The 27,063-nt window shown below is 45.4% G+C and overlaps 1 protein-coding gene across 1 annotated transcript in view; it reads left to right on the top strand.

The window, feature by feature from the left end:
• Positions 1 to 27,063, top strand: part of SLC30A5 (solute carrier family 30 member 5) — an 88,734-nt gene that overhangs the window by 54,246 nt on the left and 7,425 nt on the right. The window contains exons 11-15 of the mRNA XM_082275262.1: positions 2,838 to 2,995; positions 12,411 to 12,540; positions 13,169 to 13,406; positions 15,607 to 15,833; positions 17,215 to 17,343. Of these exons, the coding sequence (XP_082131388.1) occupies positions 2,838 to 2,995; positions 12,411 to 12,540; positions 13,169 to 13,406; positions 15,607 to 15,833; positions 17,215 to 17,343 (882 nt within the window). The remainder of the gene's footprint in view (positions 1 to 2,837; positions 2,996 to 12,410; positions 12,541 to 13,168; positions 13,407 to 15,606; positions 15,834 to 17,214; positions 17,344 to 27,063) is intronic.

Below are 27,063 nucleotides of genomic sequence, written 5' to 3'. Positions count from 1 at the left end.
TTAATGCATTCCAGTGGCAAGAATAAATACGGTATTTGGCCAATCAAATCCATTAATGCCCAAACACTTGATGTGCCTAAATGTGTGTACAATACTCGGCTTTTGGCGCATTTTTCCCTTTTAGCAGCTTTTCTCGTGCCTGGAGCTCTGCAAATGTCAGTGTGCATGAGGCCTTTAGGTTAAGGTGGTCAAGGCAGATAACTAATGGGTTTTTTTGAACAAAAAAAGCTGTTACCTACTGGAACTTGTTGTTACCCTATGTCAGAAAAATAAATGTATTCCATTGGCCAAATATAATAAGCTTAAAGCCTTGAAACTTCACCTGACCTAAAACATATATCTAATGTGACAGTAGTACTGATTTTTTTTTTTTTAAGCCCGTGGTGTGTGAAACACACTCAAAACTTACACCCGGTGCATAAAAAAGTGCACACACGCAAAACGTGAGTCACACAAAAAGTGCACAAGGCGTACACATAGCCCTCAGAAGAGGAAGGGCCTAGACCCTGATCCCCCGGGGCACGAAGCTCCTGACGGGGACTGAGGTACTCACTATGGCCCGCCCAGCCGAAGCCAGGCAGACCCCGTTCTCCAGGGGGACTGCCGAAACAGCCCACCCCAAGTACTTGGTGGGGCTCCCCCGAAGGGAGACCCCATAAGGGAGGGCGAACTAAGCCAGAAGGCCATGTCCACCCCCGCCCAAGACTTTCAGGGCAGGCCCGAGGACCTACGCCGTACTAATCGTGCAGTGATCAACCAAAAAAAAGGGACAAACGTGACACACGACAAAGAAAAACAGAGTGGGGAAAAGCGAAGTGGAGAAGTGCTGGGTAGTGTCAAAGTGCAAGACCTTGACAGGCCCCCCGGCCAAGAATAAAAAAATTCCTCTGGTGCTGGCCAAAAGGCCCGTCCCAAGAGGCAGGTGCGGAAAAAGTGTGATGGTGCAGTGACCAAGGTGCCAAAAAACTCAGGTGAGCTGCCCCTCACCAGTGAGAATTGAGGCACCCCTGGGCTGCCACCCCAGGGGCACATACACCACTGGCTTTTTTGGTCTCAGCCCCCGGGCCAGACCGAGTGTAGCCTATCCCCACTAGCAGACATCGGAACCTGGACAGCTTAGGGAGAGCCTACCTTCAACTGGGGACAGGCCTTTTGCAAGGCCAGAATCAAAACCCAGGAGAGAAAGCCCCCCCATCGCCATCCTGTTCCTCAGCCCATTACATCCAGGGGCAATTCCACCGGCCACCCAGTCAGACCGGCTTTCTTGCTCCCTTAAAACTGGTTAGAACAGTTCAACCCATTCAAATCAGAAGGCGGCGGTCCCCACATGCTTTCCCGGATGACCTACTCCCCATACCCAAAGAACGTCTGGGCGCTCCGGGTTTTGGTCATACCGGTACTAGCTGAGGTCCATACCAACTGATAAGAACAGATACTACACTTGATCTTAGCCAAAAGGCCAAGAGTAGTACTGAATGCCGCATCTACACTTTTGTGTTGCGGTAGCACACACTAGTGCACTGTAGAGCCATTCACTCTGAATAGTACCCCTAACACATCCAACTTATGGTAACACACTATTGTGCATTGTGATGCACCGCACTTTTAGATTGGTACACTTTATGTGTGTTTTGCTGCACAAGGCAGCTTAATGAAATAGGTGAGCTGCCCATTTAATTATATGGGCTGCCTTAAAGGATAAGTTTTCATAAAAAAATAAATACAGAAATGCACATCTTTTTGCACGTAAAAAAAAATGGGCATTTATCTTTCTTTTTTTTTTTTTTTTCTTGGAGCCTGTAAAGCATTGCACCTGCGATCAGCAGATCGTGGGTGCCATGCAGGTCTCCTGCCGGGTTGTCTGTTTATCTGTCTTCTCGTACCTCATACAGGCAGGCAGATGCACACTGACAGGAAGAGAGAATGAACTACCAAAGCAGCAGTGCCCTGGCAGTTCAATAAAACTGCAAGCTGACAGCCGGAAAGGCTGTTGGTATTTGTAGTTTCACAGAGGACTGTGAAGCACAACTGGGTGAGCGGAGCCCCACACGGCCACGTTCTTTTCAAACCGTGACCGCATGAACCCGGAGAAGGTGTCCACTGTCACTGGGGAGGGAGGGGGAGAGGCTGCAGTGGCTGGAACATGTTATATACAGATGGAACATGTAACCTGTTCACTGGGGAGGGAGGGGGAGAGGCTGCAGTGGCTGGAACATGTTATATACAGATGGAACATGTAACCTGTTCCAAAAGGTGAACTTCTCCTTTAATGCATCTCATAATAACATGCAACAAATAGATCCTAAATCATACTTTCTTCTAGTTATAAGCATGCCTCATTGTTCAACTGTCAAATGCCAAAGCCTCATCTTACTGCCTACTGAAGCTCTGGCAATTGACCTTTGAATGACAGAGGTAGGGCTTAGCACCTTGGGCTTATTGCAGGCGTAGGCCGAAGATCCTGCAGTCTCTACAGGGACTCAAGAATTGATTTGAAGACTAACGGAGGTACTTACCTGAAATTGCTGCATTTGGGCACTATTATTTCCTTGTAAATGTCAAAGGTCACGTTCACATTAGTTATTGTGAGCCATAAAGTCATGGGTACTTATAGTATAGTGTTATTACTGTAATTTTTTTTTTTTTTAACTGTATCCTATTTACGAAAGAATACAGGATCAATATTCAACTTTATTTTTTCTAATTTAATTTGTTTTTTAAGCTGAGGGATAATGAATCTTTTAGTGTGTTCATCCCATCATACAGTATGTAAAATTAGAATACCTACTGAGTGGCCTGTTCTTCAGTCTTGCACTAAATCTCTGCATTTATTTCAGGCATTCACTTTCGTGGAGCTCTTCTATGGAGTGTGGACAAATAGTCTAGGATTGCTGTCTGATGGATTCCACATGTTGTTTGACTGCTCTGCTCTGGTCATGGGACTTATTGCTGCATTAATGACTCGGTGGAAGGCAACTCGAATATTCTCTTATGGGTAAGCAAGTGCATCTATTGAAAGCCTTGGCAAATCCCAGGTGCCAGGCAGACAATATGTTTAAAAAAAAAAAAATTACAGCTAGCCCCAACTACAGTATCTCACAAAAATGAGTACACCCCTCACATTTTTGTAAATATTTTATTTTATCTTTCATTTGACGACACTGAAGAAATGACACTTTGCTACAATGTAAAGTATTGAGTGTAACAGCTTGCATAACAGCTGGCAACAAAAGTGAGTACACCCCTAAGTGAACATGTCCAAATTGGGCCCAATTAGCCATTTTCCCTCGCCGGTGTCATGTGATTTGTTATTGTTACAGGGTCTCGGGTGTGTTAAATTTGGCGTTTCGCTCTCTCTCTCATACTGTTCACTAGAAGTTCAACATGGCACCTCATGGCAAAGAACTCTCTTGAGGATCTGAAAAAAAGGTTTGATGCTCTACATAAGTTGCCTAGGCTATAAGAAAAGTGCCAAGACCCTAAAACTGAGCTGCAGCATGGTGGCCAAGACCATACAGCAGTTTAACAGGACAGGTTCCACTCAGAGTAGGCCTCGCCATGGTTTACCAAAGAAGTTGAGTGCACGGGCTTAGCGTCATATCCAGAAATTGTCTTTGGGAGATGCCAGCATTGCTGCAGGAGTTAAAGTGGTGGGGGGTCAGCCTGTCAGTGCTCAGACCATACGCCGCACACCACATCAAATTCGTCTGCATGGCTGTCATCCCAGAAGGAAGCCTCTTCTAAAGATGATACACAAGAAAGCCTGCAAACAGTTTGCTGAAGACAAGCAGACTAAGGACATGGATTACTGGAACCATGTCCTGTGGTCTGATGAGACCAAGATAAACTTATTTGGTTCAGATGGTGTCAAGCATGTGTGGCGGCAACCAGGTGAGGAGTACAAAGACAAGGGTGTCTTGCCTACAGTCAAGCATGGTGGTGGGAGTGTTATGGTCTGGGGCTGCATGAGTGCTGCCGGCACTGGGGAGCTACAGTTCATGGAGGGAACCATGAATGCCAACATGTACTGTGACATACTGAAGCAGAGCATGATCCCCTCCCTTTGGAGACTGGGCCACAGGGCAGTATTCCAACATAACGACCCCAAACACACCTCCAAGATGACCACTGCCTTGCTAAAGAAGCTGAGGGTAAAGGTAATGAACTGGCCAGACCAGTCTCCAGACCTAAACACTATTGAGTATCTGTGGGGCATTCTCAAAGGGAAGGTGGAGGAGCGCAAGGTATCTAACATCCACCAGCTCCGTGATGTCGTCATGGAGGAGTGGAAGAGGACTCCAGTGGCAACCTGTGAAGATCTGGTGAACTCCACGCCCAAGAAGGTTAGGGCAGTGCTAGAAAATAATGGTGGCCACACAAAATATTGACCCTTTTGGCCCAATTTGGACATTTGCACTTAGGGGTGTACTCATTTTGTTGCCAGCGGTTTAGACGTTTTTGGCTGTGTGTTGAGTTATTTTGAGGGGACAGAAAATTTACACTGTTATACAAGCTGTACACTGACTGACTACTTTACATTGTAGCAAAGTGTCATTTCTTCAGTGTTGTCACATGAAAAGATGTAATAAAATATTTACAAAGGGGTGTACTCACGTTTGTGAGATACTGTATGTTTGAAAAAACTTGGTATTTTTTTCAGAGGAAAAAAGTTTTATCAATGATGCCTAGATTATATGATTTATACAATACTGTAATGGTCTCTGATCCAAACATAAGTTCTTCCCTGGTAACAACCTCATCAGTGTGATGCTGCTTTTTAATTGTCCAGTCAAATTGGGATGAATTTAGAACCATGACTTAGTGTAATGAAAGGCAAAACATTTTTCTCTGTCGCTCATTGACAGACGTAGTCCTCTTTGATTCACATCAATTGGGTTATGCTGCCTCCGCAGGAGTAGGACTAGGCAGAAAGAAAAACGTTCTGGCTCCACCCTAGGGGCAGTCCCAGAGGGTATATCCTCTTCCTGTCTGCTACAGGGAATCAGTTTTTTTCTGTCTAGTCAGGAGTAAGGACCTAAGTTCCTTGCTGGGATCTTTGGTCCTGGCAAGATTTTTTTAGAAAAAATATTTTTTTAGGTAGTTTCTCCAGTTTTTTTCCTGTGAGATCTTCAAGCAAATTACGCCGGATCTGGGCGACGGGCTGGATGTTGAGATCCAGTGGTCACCCCAGCCGGCCTACGAGCGCGCGCAGACCATAGCATCACGCTTGGTCGGCCGCGACACATTCAAGTAAGTATGCGGGACCTGGGCGACGGGCTGGATGTTGAGATCCAGTGGTCACCCCGGTTCAGCCTACGAGCGCGTGCAGACCATAGCTCCGCGCTGGGTCGGCCGCGACAGAGTCCCATTGGAGGGACTGACCTTGCGAGTTAAACGTCTCGCTTGGACGCCAGGAACCAGAGAGTCAAGGCGTCTGGATTGGTCGACAGCCCCCCACTTCGGTGGAGAGAGTATTGTGAAGAGAGGGTGCCTGTCAGTCCGGTATGGTGAGTAAATGTTACCCCTTCCCCCCCTGTGGGGTCTTTGGGATACGGGCCCCTCTGTGTATGGTCGGATCCTTTCTGACATTAAAGTTCCCCCTTGTAGCCTATGACATGTTCACATATCCCCTGTGATAGTGTGATCTGGTTTGGGAGCTGACACTCCAGCAGGCTTGGTTTGGGAGCTAACACTTTAAACAAACCTCGGTTTGGGAGCTGAAACTCTAGCAACCTTGGTTTAGGAGCTGACACTCTAGCAGGCTTGGTTTGGGAGCTGATACTTCAGCAAGCCTTGGGTTCTCTAGCAAGGAAGCCGAGTTCGATTTACTATAGAACACATAAGAGGTATAGCCTACCTTAGATCGCCATACTCCCGCAGGCCGACAGGTCGCCATCAGCTGTTTTCAAGCATGCAGGCGCTGTACTGGAGGAGCCACGCTAGATCGGCAGTCCGCCGCCATTTTGTTGTAGACCGCATGTCTGCATGGTCTACACAAGCCGCCCGCAGGTCACGCAAGCCGCCATTTTTTCGTAGCCTATTGTCTCCTGCATGGGGGCGGCCATGTTTGATGTGCCCAGCAAACCTCGAGGAGCAGCTGGGAACGCCGGAAGGCGTACACAGGGGGCGGAGCCACTTCCTTTCACCTGGGAATCCTAGTGCAAGACTTCCCAGTCTGCACAAGACAACGCTGACAGCAGTTTTAATAAGAAACTTCTTTGCATCTGGTGGTGAGCCCTTGGGGTCTCTCTCTCTCTGTGGGGGTCCAAAGCAGGTACGCTGAGGGGCGCTATTGCGCTGGTGAATTAAAAAAGGTATTTTTTTTTAAAAAAAAAGGGTATTTTTTTATTTATTAAAAAAAAAAAAAAAAAAAAAAAAAAAAACATTTTTTTTTTCTTTTTTACTGGCAAAGTGTCCTGGATTAACATGGACCCTGCCACACAGGTACCTCCACCTGATCCCCTCGAAGTGGCTGCAGGACCCTCCAGTTCCCCACTTAATAGTGAGTCATTGTCAGCAGTTTTTGGAAATTTTTTGTCTATCCCGGGTGGAATTGGCTTGTCAGGGACAGGGCGCAAGGAAGCGATCCCCGCCTATCCCCATTTTTCATCTGAAACTTCAGCCTGAGCCTATTCCTGCAGTTGCAGGTACCTCATCTGGGGTTTGTGACTCGGGTACTGTCTCTTCAGACAGTGAGGAAGATGTTTCGGCATCTACCATAGCCCGAGAGGAAGCGTTAGTAACGCATTAATTGTATATGTTCGGATACACCATCAGAAGTAGCTGATACTGAGATCCCATTTGGTACTAATAAACGCACCAACATGGTAAAAGTATTTCCCTTACCCAAGTGTTTCGGTAAGGTAACTAAGTAGGAATGGGGTCATCCAAGACAAGCCCCTACTATTTCCTAAACGCATTAATAGGCGTTATTCGTTCGAGGAATTATTCCTCAAGAGATGGATAGTACCATCTGTGGTGGATTTTTCAATCTCCAGATTGAACAAAGCTACGGTTATCCTATTGGAGGATGCTCCGTCCTTTAAAGATGATCGCGCCATCTTTTCCCTAATTGGGTCAGCTTTCAGACCAGTAATTGCTATTGGTCTAGAATGGACCAAGTGGTTTAGAGGGGAGAGATATCCCCCAGGCGGTATCAGATCTGGTGGAACAGATGATACAAGAGTTAGTTTGTCTGCGACATTGCACTAGACACCACTCCACTATTGGGGCGAGCATCAGTTTTCAGCAGTGGTCCTCAGGCGTACACTGTGACTAAGATATTGGTCGGCAGACCAAGGCTCCAAGGAAGCTTTGGTTAAATCTCCCTTTTCAGGGTGTGCGCCTATCTTGGAGCCAATTTAGATGAGATTATTAAGGATCTCACTAGAGGAATAAGGGTAAAGGATCCCGTCAGAGACGGGGGCCTTCTTTTTCCGCTCATAAAAGTTTTTTCAGCCCACGAAAAAAAAAAAAAAAAGCAAAGTCCTCCAAAACTCCTTCGGGAGGTTTTTTTATGGGGCGCTGGCAAGATTGTATGTCAATCTCTCCCAGTGCGATTCTTCCTTCCAATATTCGACTATCCCCGGATCGCTTAAGAGCTTACGGGGGGCAGTCACGGATTTAATGCAACAAGGAGTGGTGGTCCACGTTCCTTGGACAGAGCATTTCAAGGGTTCTATTCAAACCTTTTCACAATACCCAGAAAAGAGGGCAAAGTGCGTCCAATTCTGGACTTAAGAGCACTTAATCTTTTTTGTCAGGCGGCCTCCCTGCATCAGGGGGATTTTCTGGCGTCCATAGACGTCTAGGATGCCTATCTTCACTTTCCTATTTATGCAGGACATCAGCGTTTCCTGCGTTTTTCCGTAGAAAGAGTACCATTATCAGTTTCTGGCGTTTACTCCTTGGTCTCGCCTCGACTCTCCGGGTCTTCACAAAGGTGTGGGCCCCAGTCTTGACGTTGTTACGACAACGAGACATATCGATTCTAGGTCACCTAGACGATCTTCTGCTCCGTGTGGAGTCTCCGCAGACTCTATTACTAAACTTAGAGATCACCATGACCTCTTTGCAAGAGTTCGGGTGGCTGGTGAACCTGCAGAAGTTATCTTTGGTTCCCACCAGAAGGCTGGAATATTTGGGTCTAATTTTAGACACATCCAGGCTTGCATGAGGGTCCTGGGTTTGATGGTGGCTTCCTTTGAAGCAGTACCAGTTGCCCAGTCCCATACCCGAATCCTTTTAGGAGAGATTCTTCTCAAGTGTAACCGAAATCCAGATTCCCTGGACAATCGGATCCGGCTGAGCGAGCGGACCAGGGAGTCCCTGGTCTGGTGGTTTCGGTCTCCGATGCTCAGCCAGGGGAAGTCATTCCTACCAATATTTGGACGCTTATCACCACGGATGCCAGTCTATCCGGGTGAGGAGAAATTCTCGGCTCAGGGGCTTTGGTCCCTGGAAGAGTCTAGGTTACCGATAAATGTATTGAAACTGAGAGCGATCAGACTTTGTCTGATTCACTGGACCAAGCAGCTCCAGGGCAGCCCGGTTCAGATCCAGTCGGACAATGCCACAGCAGTGGCTTATGTCAATCATCAAAGGGGCACCAGGAGTGTCCTGGCGGCCATAGAAGTGGCCAGCATTCTTCGTAGGGCGGAACTAATGTTCCAGCTCTCTCTGCGGTATTCATTCCGGGGATGAATTGGCAGGCAGATTATCTCAGCCGTCAGATTCTGGATCAAGGGGTATGATCTCTTCATCCAGGGATATTCCACCAACTGTGCCTCCGTTGGGGCACTCCGAATGGGAGCTGTTGGCATCTCAGCTCAACAGGAAAGTGCGGAGGTTTGTGGTTTGTTCCCACGATCTTCTAGCAGACACCGCAGACATGCTGATCACCCCGTGGGGGCAGTATCAGCTACTTCCCTCCTCTCAAGTTACTGCCGAAGCTTCTTCGCAGGATAGAGGTGGAGGGAATTCCGATTATCCTGGTAGATCAGGACTGGCTTAGTCGGCCTGGTACGCCGACCTGGTCAGGCTGGTCACAGACGTTCCTTGGCGACTTCCTCTTACGGAGGATCTGCTGTCGCAGGGACCGATCTTCCATCCTGCTTTACAATCGCTGGCTTTAAACGGCCTGGTTATTGAGACCCAGGTGCTGAAGGACAAGGGATTGTCAGCTTCAGTTATTCCTACTCTAGTTAAAGCAAGGAAAGCGACTTCCAGAAAGATGTATCATCGTACATGGAAGTCTTATATTGCGTGGTGTGAATCCCTTGGGTTCCCTCCACGTCTTTATTCGGTAGCCCGAATATTGGCTTTCTGCAACAGGGAGTTGAACAGAAGCTGGCCTTGAGTGTTATCAAGGGTCTGCTTTCAGCATTAGCTATCTTCTTCAGAAGGTTTTGGCTACTCATTCCTTGGTGCGGAATTTCATCCAGGGGGTGCGACACCTGGCTCCGCCAGTGCGCGCACCGTTACCATCCTGGGATCTTAATTTGGTGCTGTCGGTTCTTCAGAAGCCTCCTTTTGAAAATATCAGGGAGATTCCCTTGCTTACTTTATCCCAGAAGGTGGCCTTCTTGGTGGCTATCACTTCTGCACGCAGGGTGTCAGAACTGGCTGCATTATCCTGTTGTTCCCCAGATCTGGTGGTTCATAGGGATAAGGTTGTTCTTCATCCGAATCCATCCTTCCTTCCTAAGGTGGTTTCAAAGTTTCATTTGAATGAGGACATTGTATTGTCTTTCATATGTCCTAAGCCCTATCATCCTCGAGAATTGCGTTGCATTCCTTGGATGTAGTTCGGGCGATCAGGATATATTTGAATACTACGGATTCATTTTGTAAGACGGATTCACTGTTTGTGATCACGGATGGCCCTAAGAAGGGGTTGCCTGTTTCTGCCGCGACCATCTTTAGATGGATCAGACAGACGGTGGTATAGGCTTATTCTATCTAAGGGTCGGGATCCCCCGTTCCCTGTTAAGGCGCATTCTACTCGGGCGCTTAGAGTTTCCTGGACCTTCCGCCTTCAGGCGTCAGTGGTTCAGGTTTTCAAGGCGACTGTTTGGTCGTCGGTTCATACCTTTACAATATTGTATAAGGTTTATGTGATGGCATCGTCCGATATCTCTTCTGGCCGCAAGGTTCCTGCAGGCCGCTGTTTGAGGAGACTGTTGGTCTACCTCGAGGGTTTGTTGGGTAGGTCTCATCTGTTTGCTCGATGAGTCCTTTGATACTTCTGGTTGGCTCCGGTTGGGCCTTCTAGATTGGATTTTGATTTCTGTCAATCCCACCCCTCATTTGTGGCACTGCTTCTGGATGTCCCAATTGATGTGAATCAAAGAGGACTACGTCTGTCAATGAGCGACAGAAAATTGGATTTTTGTAAGATCTTACCGTAAAATCCTTTTCTCTTAGCTCATTGACAGACGTAGTACCCGCCCCTCTATCATTGGGTTGGGTTAAATTCTCTGACACTGCTGTATAACAGAACTGATTCCCTGTAGCAGACAGGAAGAGGATATACCCTCTGGGACTGCCCCTAGGGTGGAGCCAGAACGTTTTTCTTTCTGCCTAGTCCTACTCCTGCGGAGGCAGCATAACCCAATTGATGTGAATCAAAGAGGACTACGTCTGTCAATGAGCTAAGAGAAAAGGATTTTACGGTAAGATCTTACAAAAATCCAATTTTTTTTAAATTGGATAGTGTAGTGAAGGGTGATTAGAACCCCTGTCAGGCTTTTAATACTGTCTGTGTCCCTGTTAGTAAGAAAACACGTTCTCCCACAGGTGAAGCGTCCAGCACACCTATCCAAGTACAGAGCCTGCAGTAAGGACAGGAAGGTATAGATGACAGGTTCCTTATTGTTTCGGGTATTTGTGTTGGGCCAAAGTGTGGAGCTCAGCTCAGAGGAAGCGTCACCGGGGGACAAAGAACACAACGCGTTTTTAGAGCACGCGCGCTCGTTTTGTCAAGTGTAACAAGGAAGGATAGGAGCTGCATTTTAATCAGTGGGCAGGGAAGAGCGTAATGAATGAAATTACTGCGGCTGCAGGCATCACTCAGATATCCATTTTTTTTTTTTCAGCCTGCGATTCCTTACACCGTAAGAACAATCATAGTGGCTGTTCAGCCGCTTGATTGTTCTCATGTATCACACGGGTGAACCATAGAAGGAATTAGCAGGCGGTGGAAGTTCACCATGGAGAATACCGAGGACCAAATGGTCCCTGGCAATCTCTGGCTCTCGGAGGCCAGGGCACAACACTGATGTTCCATCCGGCCTGGCAGTTGTAACTACTGCCGTGTTCTCAGCTGGAAAGCCGGGATCGTGTGTTTTTTGTTTTTTTTGTTTTTTTAATCTCAGGCTTTCCAGCCTGGAGGAGAGATGTGGGGGTCCTATTGACCCCAGATCTCTCCATAAAGAGGACCTGTCATGCACTATTACAAGGGATGTTAACAATCCTGTAGTGAAAGGTTATAAACTATACTCCCTTACCCCTGACTTCTACATGGGAGGTGAATTTCATATTCCTTCTGCTGAGGTCCTAGGAATGATGAGTATCCCAAATCTTGGGGAAAGCCTCTCTCCAACTTCTCACAAGATTTGATGCCCCAAGGTTGCTGCTAGAACAAGTCTAAAAGTCTCACACATGTGGCATTGCCATACTCAGGAGGAGTAGAAGATTGTATTTTGGGGTGTAGTTGCAAGTATGCCTATACAGTGCGTGAGAAATAACTTGGTAATATGACAATTTTGTGGGAAAAAAAATCTTAATTTTGCAAAAAATTGTGGGAAAAAAATTATAACTTTAAAAAACTCACCATGCCTCTTACTGAATATCTTGGAATGCCTATTTTCAAAAGGGGTTCATTTGGGGGGTATTTGTACTTTCCTGGCTTGTTTGTGTCTCAAGAAATGAGAGAGGCCGTCAGTACATCAGGTGTGATCAATTTTCAATGATTGGCACCATAGCTTATAGACTCTATAACCGTCACAAAGATCAAAAAATAATCTAAACTTATTTGGGTTAATCTTACCAAAGATATGTAGCAGTATTAACATTTGGCCAAAATTTATGATGAAAAATGACTAAATTTGCAAAATTTTAAAACCAAAATGAAGAAAAATAAATTTTTTGTTTACAAAATTTTCGGTCTTTTTTTCATTTCTAGTGCAAAAAAATAAAAAAACCCAGTGATGATTAAATACCACCAAAAGAAAGCTTTATTTGTGTGGAAAAAAAAGATTTAATTTTAATATGGGTACAGTGCTGCATGACTCCGTAATTGTCATTCAAAATGTGAGAGCACTGAAAGCTGAAAATTGGTCTGGTTAGGAAGGGGTTTTATGTGCCCAGTGGGTAAGTGGTAATGTCGTTTTTGCCGTATATCATTTTAGGTATGGCCGTGTGGAAATACTGTCAGGATTTATTAATGGGCTGTTTCTGATGGTGATAGCATTCTTTGTGTTTATGGAGGCTGTAGCAAGAATCTTTGATCCTCCAGACATCAATACAGATATGTTGACAGTAAGTATTACCTAAAAACATAACCATAATAGATTTGTGCATCTCAGCAAGAATAACAAATGGTGAGACATCTGCTCGACTTTAGAGTTGTCACTATAGCGTTGACATCTTTCTAACTCTGCTAGTATGTGGGTGTGGGAAGTGACACACTGATTGTCCTTTAAAATCCATGTGATAATAAGCAGTTGTGGTACGCTCTGCTCATTACTGGCATTTGGAGAAATTCTCCCATCCTGATCATCAGAAGCAGAGCTTGATGTAGGTGGCCATGGTGAGTCTGTCTATCCGTAATCTGTAATTGCTGTTTAAGGGCATGCTTACACCATTTGCAGTTGATGCATTTTTTTTTCAGTGAGTCTAGTTTACACCACTGCAGTACTTTCACATGCATTTAAATTAAGTACAGCTGCTGAATATTTTTTGCACCCGAACGGATGTGAACCTACTGCAGACTCATGTATATGCAACTTAGTACAAAATAAATAAAATGCCTCTTGTTTTGTATACGTTGCTTACTTATCAAGAATAGAAAGCCAGTGCCATGTAACTTTTTTTGATAAGCGTTTTTATAAATGATCCCATGTCTTCCTGTTACTTTCACTATTCCTTCTTTTTTTTTGTCTTCTAGCCAGTTTCTGTTGGGGGTCTGCTGGTTAACCTTGTTGGTATCTGTGCCTTTAGCCACGCCCACTCCCATGGGGGTTCAAAAGGTGGATGTTCCTCTCATGATTCACACGCCCACTCTCACCATGGCCACGGGCACAGTCATGGGCATGGACACGGGCATTCACATGGTGATCATGGGCATACTCACAATCATGGACATTCTCATGGATCTGGTGGAGGCATGAATGCCAATATGCGTGGTAGGTATATGGCCAAGGAAGCACTGAGCAATTTCCAATTATTGTAGGACACAAATGTAATTTTTGCATATAAAGTGTTCCTGGGTACTTTAGCAAAGTTTGTTGTCTCAGACAATTTTTAAGATCTGGAAATAAGTTTAGATTGGGGTTGCACCAATATTGGTGCCAATACCGATATACCAAGTACTCACCAATACCTGAAACTGTTACCTTGGCAGTGCCGTTTGAGCCCATACAAAATTATTGCACTCAAATTGCACTGCAAAGAATCACGTGCGATTTCTGTCCGAATTGCAGTTGGTTTCCCGCACCACTCCAGTGTGAACCCAGTATAGAAAGACAGGGATGCAGCATCCAAGTGCAGCAATAGACAAAATGTTTTTTTAAAAATCTTATAACCACTCGCATGTTAAAAGTACATATCTGTAATATGCCAAATCCAAATCTGCACAATCATAGTGTCTGCCGATGAAGAAAAACCACGGGCGATTGCGGTGCTCACAGAGCTGGAGGAGGTGACGGAAGTTCTGGGACCTCTGTTAACCAGCTTGGAGCACAAATGTGGCTATAGGGTGGAAGTGATGTCAGCTTGGGGGGGTGGACCGCCTATACATCTCCTCCAGCCCTGTGAGCACTGCAAGCAGCTGTGGTTTTCCATCATCGATGGGACGGGGACACTATGGGGTTTAAAGACAAATCCACTCTGCACTACAAATGCACTGCAAGTGCACTTGGAAGTGCAGTTGCTGTAGATCTGAGGGGGACACGTAAGGAAAATAAACAGTATTTTTAATTGCACATGATTGGATGATAGAAATCAGCAGAGCTTCCCCTCATTTCAGATCTTCCCCCTCAGATCTACAGTGACTGCACTCCAAGTGCACAGTGGATTTGCATTTAGTATATCAACCCCAATGACCGTGCGGATTTGGCATATTACAGATATGTACTTTTACCATGTTAGTTTTTATATAACATTTTTTAATAAAGGGTTTGCCCATTACTGCACTGAGAGGGTGCTTCTCTGTCTTTCTTTATGGAGTTCACACAGGAGTGGTGGGGGGAAACTGCATGCGGTTCTGACAGAAATCACACCACATTCCTGTTCATATCACATGTGATTCCTTGCAGTGCAATGGGAGACCATTCATTTTGTATGGGTTCATATTGCACCGCAAAGGTTTCGGTACTCCATATCGGGGAGTACTTGACCAAAAGTATTGGTACTCTTGCCAGTAAAAAAAAAAAAAAAAAAAAAAATGCTTGCTTCAGAGCAACATATATAATTAAAGTGATATTAAACCAAAAATGTAACCCATTACAGCTTACCAATCATTAGATGTGGTGGCTGCATTTGTTTTCTTTCTAGGGGAGTGTTAGATTTAATAGCAGATTTAGAAACGCTATCAAATTGAAGCCAAACTACAACTCACATTGTATAAGCAGTTAAAGCAACCATTTTTTTCCCTTTTGGGATAAAGGTTTTGCATAACCAAATAAAATCTGGCCATTGTAAGCACCCCTGTCAGTAGTAAGTGGTTTGTCTTTACCCTGTAACTACTACATGTGCAGTACAGCCTGTTCTTTTGAAAAACAATAGACTTGCCATATCACCATGTGAAAATAAAAGAAAAAAAAAGCCTATCAAAAGAAAATGAATGCAGCCAGAGTTGGTAAGCTGCAATATGTTTGCTTTTGGGTTTATTACAGCTTTAAAATACAGTACATATATGAACTGTTTTACCCACCAATGAATTTGTAAATCAATTCAGCCGAGTGATCCAGGTACCTCTGCCTGACAGCACAGCATAGTCCTGGAGCTCCCTGCATAGTACACTACAGTTAAGCTGTATAGCCTGGTCCTGGACCTATTCCATTCTTTGATTGGACGATGAAGGGGTGCACTGATGTGGTCCTCCCTCTGCTCTCCTCTTATATTAAAATGTTCACAGATGGCACTATGCAACACAGACCGCCTCCAGTCTGAATGCTGTGCTGCACATCTGTAAGATCAGTCTTTGATGTCTGGGTCAGAGTACAGATGACACTCTGTAAAATGCTATGCAGCAAGGAGACCTTTCAATGAAAAGTATACATACAGTGCATGCAAAATTACTGATGCCAACTTGGAAATCCAATATAAAAGTGTCATTGTTTCCAACCTGTATTTAATTATCTAACCTCTTGTTTTTCCACCCAGGTGTTTTCCTCCATGTACTGGCTGACACTCTAGGCAGCGTGGGTGTGATAGTCTCTACCATTCTAATTCGGCAGTTTGGCTGGCTCATTGCTGATCCTCTCTGCTCTCTCTTCATTGCTGTTCTGATATTTGGAAGTGTCCTCCCTCTGCTGAAAGATGCCTGCCAGGTGATCCTCCTTCGAATCCCTCCAGAAATAGAGAAGGGGATAAACATTGCCCTGGAGAAGGTGAGACTGGATGGAGTTCTAGGGAGGTGGGATGGAGGGGAATTTGACTGATACTGGCTTGCTATTGCAGCTGGCCGGTGCTGTCCCAATGAGAAAGCAGTGCTAGACACTTATCAGGGTGGTGCCGATACTAAGCATTTGTATGAGTACTCAGTACATGAAACCGATACATTTGCGGTGCGATTTGAGCCCATAAAAATTAATGAGCTCAAATCACACTGCAAAGAATCGCATGCGATTTAAAAAGGAATGCGGTGCGATTTCTGTCCAAATTTCATGGTTTCCCACACTGCTCCTGTGTGAACGCAGGCTTGTCAGTGTCTTCAGCCTGGGCTCACACAGGAGTGGTGGGGGAAACTACATGTGATTTATTTGCAGTGCGATTTGAGCACATTCATTTTGTATAGGCTCAAATCGCACCGGCAAGGTATCAGTACTTGGTATCGGAAGTACTTGACCCAAAGTATCGGTACTTGTTCTCGCTTTTAAAATACCGGTTATCGGTGCAACCCTACTTATCCTTGAGGTCACCCATTTCTTTTTATTTTAAAGGGGGTTTTCATATTTCAGCTAACTCCACACAGCTGGTAGTCAATGTTTTGTTATTCTGAGAAACATCTCAAATTTGGGTGAAAGAACTTCTGCTTTCTATGTGCTCTTGAAGTGACCTGTATTGATCAGTGCAGAAGAATGCAGGTCATAACACATGATGTGAACGAGCCTTCAATCCCATCTGGCTGACATCTCTACTTTTCTGGATCCTGAGAGAAACCCACTTCTGGACAGCCATTAGGTATTGTTCATGCCATGCAGGTAGTGACAAGAACACCCAAAGCGGGACCCATGTCGGTAGTGAAGAGATGTAGAGAAGTATTTGGTGCTATTTTGCATGACCTGCAGCTTACTGTCAGTGAAAGGGGGTATTTTGATTTTTTTTTTTTTTTGTCATGCTAAGTTAGTGCTCAGTTAGAAGGGGGGTGGGAGGGGGTTTAATTTAAACCATAGGATGGGCTTTAGGTGTTTTTTTGCGTTCCAAAGACTTTTTTATAGGAAGAACAGCAGTTCCGAAGCAGACATAAGCCCATCGGCACTGGGCCTTGGTGTGTTTCTAAATAACTTCATACAGTTGACCAATAGAGGGTGCTAGGGTACTGCAGAAACTGCATGAATATTCATGGTTATTTCACAAGAAGATTGCTGCTTTTACATGCATTGGTCATGCTTCATTCGTGCACAATTGCATGTATTTTAAAAACCTATTTTCGCATTTGCATATCTGTAAAGCTGCTCATGCCTTGTCTGCAAAATGAAGGCAAACATCAAAAGTGCTGCATGTAGTTTCCATAGTAAGCTTAAAAAAAGTACTTCTCTCCCTTTTTAGATATCGAAGATTGATGGTCTTATATCTTATCGGGACCCTCATTTTTGGCGTCACTCCGCTTCAATTATTGCAGGGACTATTCATGTACAAGTGATGTCTGATGTTGTAGAGCAGAGGATCATCCAACAGGTAAAGCACCATGGACATTAGGTGGTGGTCACACATTGGCATGTAATTTTTTTTTTTTCATTCCTCCCTGTGCATATAAGCCTGCATACGTTTATTTTATTGGTATACTGGCCGATAACATCTTCTAACAAAGATCTCCAGGTATTTTACTACCAAGGTACCTCTTATGGGCCCACTTTATAGAACATCAGTATGGCCTAAATCTTCTGGGAAGTTAAAGTGTTACTAAAAGATATTTTTTTAAATTTAAAATAACAAGCCTGTCATACTCATCTGCTCTGTGTAATGGTATTACACAGAGTGGCCTGATCCTCTTGTTTCTTTCCTCCTCCTCCTCCTCCTCCAAGATGTTTGCTATGGGGGCATACAGTGCCTGCTCATTCCCGAGCTGTGTGTCTATGGAGCTGCCCTCAGTTCCTCACTGCATTTGATTGACACCAGCAGGAGCCATTGTTTGAGTCCCTGTGTGAAGAGGAAGAGGGGAGAAAAATAAAGCCGTGCACAGCGCTGAATCTTTTTTTTTTTCCCCTTCACACAGGGAAGTGGGAGGACAGAAAAATATAAAACCTATTTTTCTCTATTGTTCATTGACAGACGCAGCCCCATATTCTTCTTAACCATTGGGTTATGCTGCCCCCTACAGGAGTAGGACACCAGGCAGGAAAAAACTTTACTACCCCTATGGGGCAGTCCCTGAAGGCATACACCCACTCACTCTGCTATAGGATTCAGTTTTTCTGCCTAGTTTAGGAGTAGGACCTAATTCCCGGCTGGGACTTTGGTCTTGGCTTGTTTTTTTATTTTAAAGGGAACCTGTGTTAAAATGTAAATTATTTTTTTTTTTTTTAACTATGTTCCTGAGAGAACTGCAATCAACTGCCGGACTGGGTTTCGTACTGGATATCCTAGATCCTTTAGGTCTCCCAGTCGGGCCAGCTAGCGTGTGCAGGTTATAGCCCCACGCCAGGCCTCGTCCTGACAGAACCCCAATGGACGGGGCTGGCCTGTGGGTGAAACACCTCGCCGGGACGCACACGACCTGGTTTGGCCTAGTCACAGCATGCCCCTTGGCCGCCAGCACCCCCACCCCGAGTGAAGAGGTAGTTTGTCTGGAGTGGCGCCCACCCGATTGTCGTTGGTATGGTGAGTTGTGTACCCCCAAAACTCTTGCAGTCTCGGGGTGGACGTGGGCCCCTCCTTGGGATGGTCGGACCCCAGCGTTCCCTTCCATTTTCCCCAGCCCCTCTAACAGTCACGGTGGACTTTTGGTCCCCAACCTACCCCCATGCCTCCCCCTCCCAGGGTTAGGTTGGAGCTGGCTTTGCCATTTGCTCCAGTAAGGGGGGGGTGGATGCGGTTGTTGATGACTGGGCTGTCCGGATGGCACACTGGGATTTTTGAGCAAGTTCCCGGCCCCCTGGGGGTTAGTGACTGGGACGGGAATGTCCTTTGGGCTCCCTGCGGTGGTTAAAGGGCTTAGGGGGGAGCGGATGTTTCTTCATCCGTGGGTCTGCACCTCGTGTCTGGATCTGGGCAGAAAATTTAGTCCACGGCCTTGCGGCCTTCTCGCGGCTGTCTGGATACCTGACCAAGCTGACCGAGTGCCTGACCAAGCTGTCCGAGTGCCTGACCAAATTAATTGAGTTGACCGAGATGAGGTGCCTGACCAAGCTATCCGGCGGATGCCTCACATGGCCAGATGGAGCCAAAAATTGAGGCCGAGGCTTGTGGCTGACAGAGCTGGCTTTCTGAGTGACTGACCAGGCTGTCCAGGCAACTGACCAGGCTGTCAGAGCTCCTAACTGAGCTGCTGACGGCGACCTGATCGGCCCCAAATTTAGGCCACTGGTTTGCGGCCTACTCGTGGCTGACTGTCCGAGCTGCTGACCGAGCTGTTGACCAGGCTGTTTGAGCTGCTGACCGGCATGATAGAGCAACGGATTGGCGTCCTTCCTCTTCCCCCCCCCCCCCGGGGGTGGACATATGGACTGCCTGGCGCCCCCCTTGAACCGGGGGGGTGACATGGGGGCATTGTTGTGTGGAGGTACTCTGCCTGCGCGTCTGCGTCACGGCGGGCCCCCTCTTCCCCTTTATAGGGGGCTATGTCCTTTTATGTAATTTATGGTGGGCGACCCTTATGTCTAAAAGGGGTCTTTTTGTGGAACTTTAGCCAGAGTCTTCTTGCGGAACTGTGGTCAGCGACCTCCCCTGCTTGTTATGCTCTCAGGGTGAGCTTAGCATATGGCGACTCTGGATCTGCGTCCAGGCACTTCGGGTGCTCTGTGGTGAGGATGATTTTTTTTTTTTTTTTTTTTTTTTAACTGCGCGTGCTAATGCAAGGGCGCTGGTGGATGCACTGATTTTATCGGTACAGAAAATTTTTAACATGGGGGGCACAGGTCCCCTCGGGGCCTGCAAATCCCCTAAAAGCTGCAAAGGTACTCCCTTTTCCCGCCCACTGTGACAAAATTTGTCGCCAGTCAGTGGAGTTGTTCTAAACGCAATAATAACCACGCATGGTGTGGCTAAAAAGCTGGTCTGCGGACCAGGCTTCTAAAAAGCCTCTATTAGATCTCCCCTTTACGGGGGACCGCCTATTTGGGTCTTTGTTGAGTGTACTGATCAAAGGACTCACAGGTGGGAAGAGTACTCTTCTTCCTCTATCCGCTAAGGGCAAGTCACCGCGTAATAGATGGGGCCCTTATTTTTCAGCACACAGGCGGCCCCTTCGTGCCTTCGCCACGCAGAAGTAAGGACCTAAGCCATTAAGATCATTTGGGGTTTCCGAGAACAGGCCCCTCCAGATCGGACAAATCTCCCTCTGCATGAAGAGATGCCCTCACCCGTATCTGGGGTGGGAGGACATCGTCTTTTTCTGCCTGGAACCAGGGACCTCCTTATTCAGGACAAATGGGCCCACGAGCTGCTCCGATCCGGTTACAAGATCGAATTCAGGTCCCGATCGTCGGACAGATTTTTCCCGTCCAATTTACGCCTATCTTCAGATCGGTTAAGGGATCTACGAGAGGCGTTACAAGATCTGCTGTCTCGAAGGGTGATTGTGCGGATTCCCTCTCTGGAATGCTTTCAAGGGTTTTATTCAAACCTGTTTACTGTTCCCAGAAAAGAAGAAAAAGTGCGTCCAATTCTGGACCGCGAGGATCTGAATCGCTTTGTGCGGGTACAGAAGCTTCAAATAGAGTGCATTCGCACGGTAGTGGCGTTCCTACACCAAGGGGACTTTTTGGCCTCTATCGATATTGAGGACGCATATCTGAACATCCCTATTTACGCTGGACTCCAGCGTTTTCTGCGATTCGCTGTAGGAGAGGAACATTATCAACTTATGGGGAGGGTACAGATGTAGAATTAGCCAGTGGAAAGCAAGTTTCAGAGGGCAGAAATGGGGGCATTAGCGGTAGGGTGTTCGGAGCTCCTAAACCCATGGTGGGTATGGGGAAAAATCAAGAGAGCAGCCTAAAAACATCAAATGAGGATAAATGTAACCAATCAAAATTACGAGGCTTGTATACCAATGCCAGAAGCCTGGCCAACAAGATGGGAGAGCTGGAGCTGCTGATGTTTGAGGAGGACTTAGATTTTGTGGGGATAACTGAGACTTGGTTTGACAGCTCTCATGACTGGATGGCGACCATTCAGGGGTATTCCCTTTATCGCAGAGATAGAGAGGGTAAAAAAGGGGGAGGGGTATGTTTGTATATTAAGAATAGTATACAGGTAAATATGAGGGATGATATTAATAATGGAGCTATGGACGAGGCAGAATCCCTATGGGTAGAGCTTCAAAGGAAAGGCACGGTGGGGAAGGTAATATTGGGCGTATGCTATAGGCCCCCCAACCAGAGGGAGGAGGGTAAGGCGGACCTCATGTTACAGATAGGACTGGCAGCAAGGATGGGAAATGTCATTATAATGGGGGACTTTAATTATCCTGATATAGACTGGGCAGAAGGAACCGCGCATTCAGCCAAGGCTCGGCAGTTCCTAAATGTTTTGCAGGACAATTTCATGGGTCAGATGGTGAATGCACCGACAAGAAACAATGCGGTACTTGACCTACTGATTACCAACAATACAGACCTGCTCACGGATATAGAAATATGGGACAACTTAGGGAACAGTGACCATAGGTCAATTGGTTTCAGTATTAATTACAGTAATAGGAAACACAAGGGTAATATAAGGACACTGAATTTCAAAAGACTATATAAAATTACCGTGTAATATAGGCCCTTACCCCTGTGAGGGATTTACAAAAACAAAATGACAGAAAAAGATGGGGCTTTGCGGGCCAGTGGGAGTAGAAGGATCAGACAAAGAACCGTTTATAAAACCAAAATTACATTTTATTTGTATAAAGACCAATAAAACTAAGCATGGACTACCATGCATGTGTGATAACAAAGGACTGACATAACATACAATGATAAATCAAACAATTAACGTCACTACTTATAGAGAAACATATCCCCAGAAGGGGTTGTAACCAAAATCTGTATAAGGTGGAAATTGGGTCTCAAGCTGGATTCGGTCACGGTAGGTCCCCAGCAAGCCGACGCGTTTCGCTCAAGGCTTCCTCAGGGCCTGAGAGACCATAACAGACCGATGTTTTCTATGAACAACATAAAAGCATAATCAAATGAGTGCCAGTCAATCATAAATTCCATGATATATCATACATAATAACATTATACTTCAATTATTTCATAGGTATATTTGGTTTTAGTTTTTGTACTGACCCTTCTTGATAGTGACTTGTGCTAGGTGACAAAGCTGTAGCGATACTAATGCTGCTTGGAGCTATATTGCTTCGGTATTTAACATAGCGGACATCAAAAATGTATTTCTTGCATAGGATCCAATGTATTACGTCCCAGATTGTGTTGCCAGGGGCAAGGCTGTAAACCAAAATGCCAATAGATATATATATGTGTCTACCGTATGATTTCGATTTTCATATGTTTGTAATCTCATAACCAACCTTTTTTGGCTATCCCCCTTATGAACTTTTTGGGGTGGGTCCCAACTCGCAAGGTGAAGATCCTCTCCTTGATATATTCGCCCTTATATATATATATATTCACTCCTAGATATAATAGATCTATGAACATGAGAGCATGGGTTATTCTTTATCAGTGGAAGAGGGAAGAGAGCTAATGAGGATAGCTATTGGTTGGGTGGAGACAGTTAGATGGATAGACTAATGATTTGATGGTAGTATCAAAAATATATATAATATAATATAATAGTAAAGTCAAAGTGTTCACACCCACCTAGTATTGTGTTACATGGCTTGAATAGGATAGGCAGCACCTTTCTTTCTGTAGTTCAAAGATATAGTGTATATTTCCCCAGTTACAGGGTCCTTGATGGCAGCACAACTGACCTAGAAGGAGGACCGGGATTGTGCATATAGAGAATCGTTAATATTAGAGGCCACAGTGCCATATAACGTGGTTAATGGGGGGAGGTTTATTATACTAGGGAAGAGATAAGGAAGCTGCATAGACGCATACATACCTTTCCTCAGTCTAAGGTAGACTCCAGGCAGGAAAGGGAGACATGCATACAATTTCAGCTATATGGACAATATGGTCCTGGGCTGTATAAGCCCTGAAAGAGATAATTATAGGAGTTAATGTCAGATCTATAAGTCCTCCAGTCTATATTACAGAGAATACAGTCCTACGAGCACCTATCCATACTTCCATTACGGGGTTAGCGTTACTTACCTCTATGTCTGGTTCACTTAGCAGCCTGCCTGTTTGCCTCCACGCTGTTAATCCTATATATAGGGGGAAAACGCCCACATTAAAGCGCATTGGCGCCCAATTTGGGGCAGTTCATGTGGAACTGCTTATTACATAATTGCGGTCGGCAGTGACGCTGCCTGACCGCATCACTTCCGGTCGCTCCGGAAGTGAGGACACACTCTCCTCTGCCCAGGACTAGGCCGGCGATGGCGCCGCGCATCCACATCACTTCCGGTCGCACCGGAAGTGAGGTCGTTACCTTAAAGGAAGTGTTGACCAACTCTGGACCCGCCCGGATGCCAGAATCCAGCATCCGATTGGATAGAATTCATATTGAGGGCTGCATTATTTTGTTGCTCAAGCTCCATCTAGTGGAATAATAGTAAAATACCTTGGCAATAATCCTACCTCCTGGAAACCTGCAGAAGACCAAACATCGGTCCAATAGTGCAAGGCCACATATATATAATTGGCATATCGGGGTATATAATAATCCCAGGCAGTGCAGTATCAGATGGTTATTATGATCGTTCCAACACAGCATATGCTACAACAGTGTCACCCTACAAGTCATCTATTATATAGCACAAAATACATATATGTGTTCGTCACTCTATATATACAGAATCATTACTTTATTGCGGTATCCATATAGGATCCATTATTAGTAACTATCTGGGGATATGTTTCTCTATAAGTAGTGACGTTAATTGTTTGATTTATCATTGTATGTTATGTCAGTCCTTTGTTATCACACATGCATGGTAGTCCATGCTTAGTTTTATTGGTCTTTATACAAATAAAATGTAATTTTGGTTTTATAAACGGTTCTTTGTCTGATCCTTCTACTCCCACTGGCCCGCAAAGCCCCATCTTTTTCTGTCATTTTGTTTTTGTGAATTTCAAAAGAGCCGATTTCCCTAAACTGCGCTCGCTGCTAGAAAATATCAAATGGGATAGAACCCTGGGAACAAAGAACACGGAGGAAAAATGGGAGTGCTTCAAGAGCATACTTAACAAGGGGATTGACCAGTGCATTCCACAGGGAAATAAATTTAAAAGAGCAAAACTAAACCCTGGGTGGCTAAACTCCAACATAAAAATGTATATTAGTGCTAAAGAAAAGGCCTTCAAAAAATACAAGACTGAGGGGTCATTGGCAGCATTTAAGCACTACAAAGAGTGTAATAAGAAATGTAAAGACGAAATCAGGACGGCTAAAATAGAACACGAGAGACATATAGCGGAGGAGAGTAAAAAGAACCCCAAGAAGTTCTTTAAGTATATAAACAATAAGAAAGCGAGGCCAGAGCACATTGGCCCCATAAAAGATAATAAAGGAAAAATGGCCACAGAGGACAGAGAAAAGGCGTAAGTGTTAAATAATTTCTTTTCTTCAGTCTTCACAAAGGAATCAGGGGGCTACACGAACCCCGCTTGTAAGGCCGAACTAAATAATACACCTCAGGAAGTGCCGCCATGGCTAACAGAGGATAGACTTAGAGCTAAACTAGAGAAACTTAACATAAATAAATCCCCGGGACCGGATGGCTTGCACCCAAGGGTTCTTAATGAGCTCAGCCAGGTGATTGCCAGACCATTATTCTTGATCTTTAAGGATAGTTTACAGACGGGTATGGTGCCAGCTGATTGGAAAAAAGCCAACATGGTACCAATATTTTAAAAAGGGGCCGAGATATATCCCGGGTAACTATAGGCCGGTCAGCCTAACATCAGTAGTCTGCAAAATTTTGGAGGGGATGATAAGGGAATACATACAAGACTTTAGTAATGAAAACGGTATTATAAGTAGTAATCAGCATGGATTCATGAAAAATCGTTCGTGCCAAACCAATCTATTAACCTTCTACGATGAAGTGAGCTGCCACTTAGATAAAGGTAAGCCTGTGGATGTGGTGTATCTGGATTTTGCAAAGGCCTTTGACACCGTTCCCCACAAACGCTTACTGTACAAACTAAGGAAGGTAGGTATGGACCATAAGGTGAGTACCTGGATAGAGAACTGGCTCCAGGGGAGAGTACAGAGGGTGGTGATTAATGGGGAGTACTCGGATTGGGCGGGTGTGGAAAGTGGGGTCCCCCAGGGTTCTGTCCTGGGACCAATCCTGTTTAATTTATTCATAAATGATCTAGAGGAGGGGATATCTAGTACAATCTCAGTATTTGCAGATGATACTAAATTAGGCATGCCAATATCTTCTATGCAGGATGTGGAAATCTTGCAAGCAGACCTGAACAAAATAACGGGGTGGGCAACTACATGGCAGATGAGATTTAATGTAGAAAAATGTAAAGTAATGCACTTGGGGGCCAGAAACCAGAAAGCAAGCTACTCACTAGGGGGGGAACCTCTGGGTGAGTCTAGGATGGAAAGGGACCTGGGGGTACTGGTAGACAACAGGCTTGGCAGTGGCATGCAATGCCAAGCCGCCGCAAGCAAAGCCAACAGAATACTGGGTTGTATAAAAAAGGGGATTCACTCCAGAAATAAAGAGATTATTATTCCACTCTACAAGACTCTGGTCCGGCCACATCTGGAGTATGCTGTCCAGTTCTGGGCACCGGTCCTCAGGAAGGATGTGCTGGAACTGGAGAAAGTCCAGAGAAGGGCAACAAAAATAATTAGGGGAATGGAGGACATCAGCTATGAGGAAAGACTACAAGCACTGAACCTATTCTCTCTGGAGAAGAGACGATTGAGGGGGGATATGATATCAATGTACAAATACTGTACTGGCGACCCTAGCATAAGGAACAAACTATTCAGAGAAAGGAGATACAATAAGACACGTGGCCACTCACTAAAACTTGAGGAAAGGCGGTTTAACCTTAAAGTGCGTAAGGGGTTCTTCACTGTAAGAGCGGTAAGGATGTGGAATTCTCTTCCACAAGCAGTCGTATTAGCGGGGAGCATTGATAGTTTCAAAAAACTATTGGATGGACACCTTAAAGACCACAACATACAGGGGTATACAATGTACGGTTAAAAGCAAACACACACACACATCATAGGTTGAACTGGATGGACTTATGTTTTTTTTCAACCTCACTAACTATGTAACTATGTTATGGCGTTACCCTTTGGTCTCGCCTCCGCCCCAGGGTCTTCACCAACGAGTTGGCTCCGGTTTTGGCATTACTGTGACAGTGGGAGATTGCAGTACTAGGGTACTTGGGCAATCTCCTCTTAAGAGCGAACTCCCACTCAGTTCTGGTGGGCGATCTGTCAATCACTGTACGGACTCTGCAAGAGTTCATTTGGACCATCAATTTCAGAACATCTGCTCTGGTCCCAGCCTCCAAAGTGGTTTATCTGGGACTGACTCTGGACTCTGTGAGGATGTTTCTTCCCCCGGAAAAGCTGAAAAAGTGGCAGAGGGCGATTCGGTTGCTTTTATACAGCACTCTGTCCTCAGTGCAGACTTGCATGCGCGCTATAGGTTTGATGGTGTCTACCTTGGGGGCGGTTTCGTTTGCTCAGTTCCACACAAGACTTCTGCAAAGGGGTGTTCTTGTCAAGTCGAAGAAGGATCCAAAATCTTTGGACAATCTGATTCAGTTGAGTCAAAACACAAGAATTGCTCTTCTGTGGTGGCTCTGTTCCTTGGCCCTGCATCAGGGCAAACCCTTCCTTTCATTGTATTGGGAGGGGGGTGGAGGGGGGGGGGGAGTACTTTGAAAGCTGTGTGTTCAGGGGACTTGGACTCTGAAAGAGTCCAGACTTCCAATCAATATTCTGGAACTCGGAAGCGATAAAGCTTTGCTTAAGTCACTGGACAAATTGTCTGCAGGGTTGTCCAGTTCGGATTCAATCAGACAATGCCACAGCCGTGGTTTACGTCAATCATCAAGGGAGCACCAAGAGTGTCCTGGCGGCCCAGGAGGTGGCTGAGATCCTAATATGGGCAGAAAATTTAGTTCCAGC

Source organism: Pelophylax lessonae (genome assembly GCF_965119305.1).
Source record: "Pelophylax lessonae genome assembly, chromosome: 1".
NCBI classification, from domain to species: Eukaryota; Metazoa; Chordata; class Amphibia; order Anura; family Ranidae; genus Pelophylax; species Pelophylax lessonae.
Note: the sequence above shows the minus strand (reverse complement) of the source record. Positions and strands in the feature narration are given on the sequence as shown.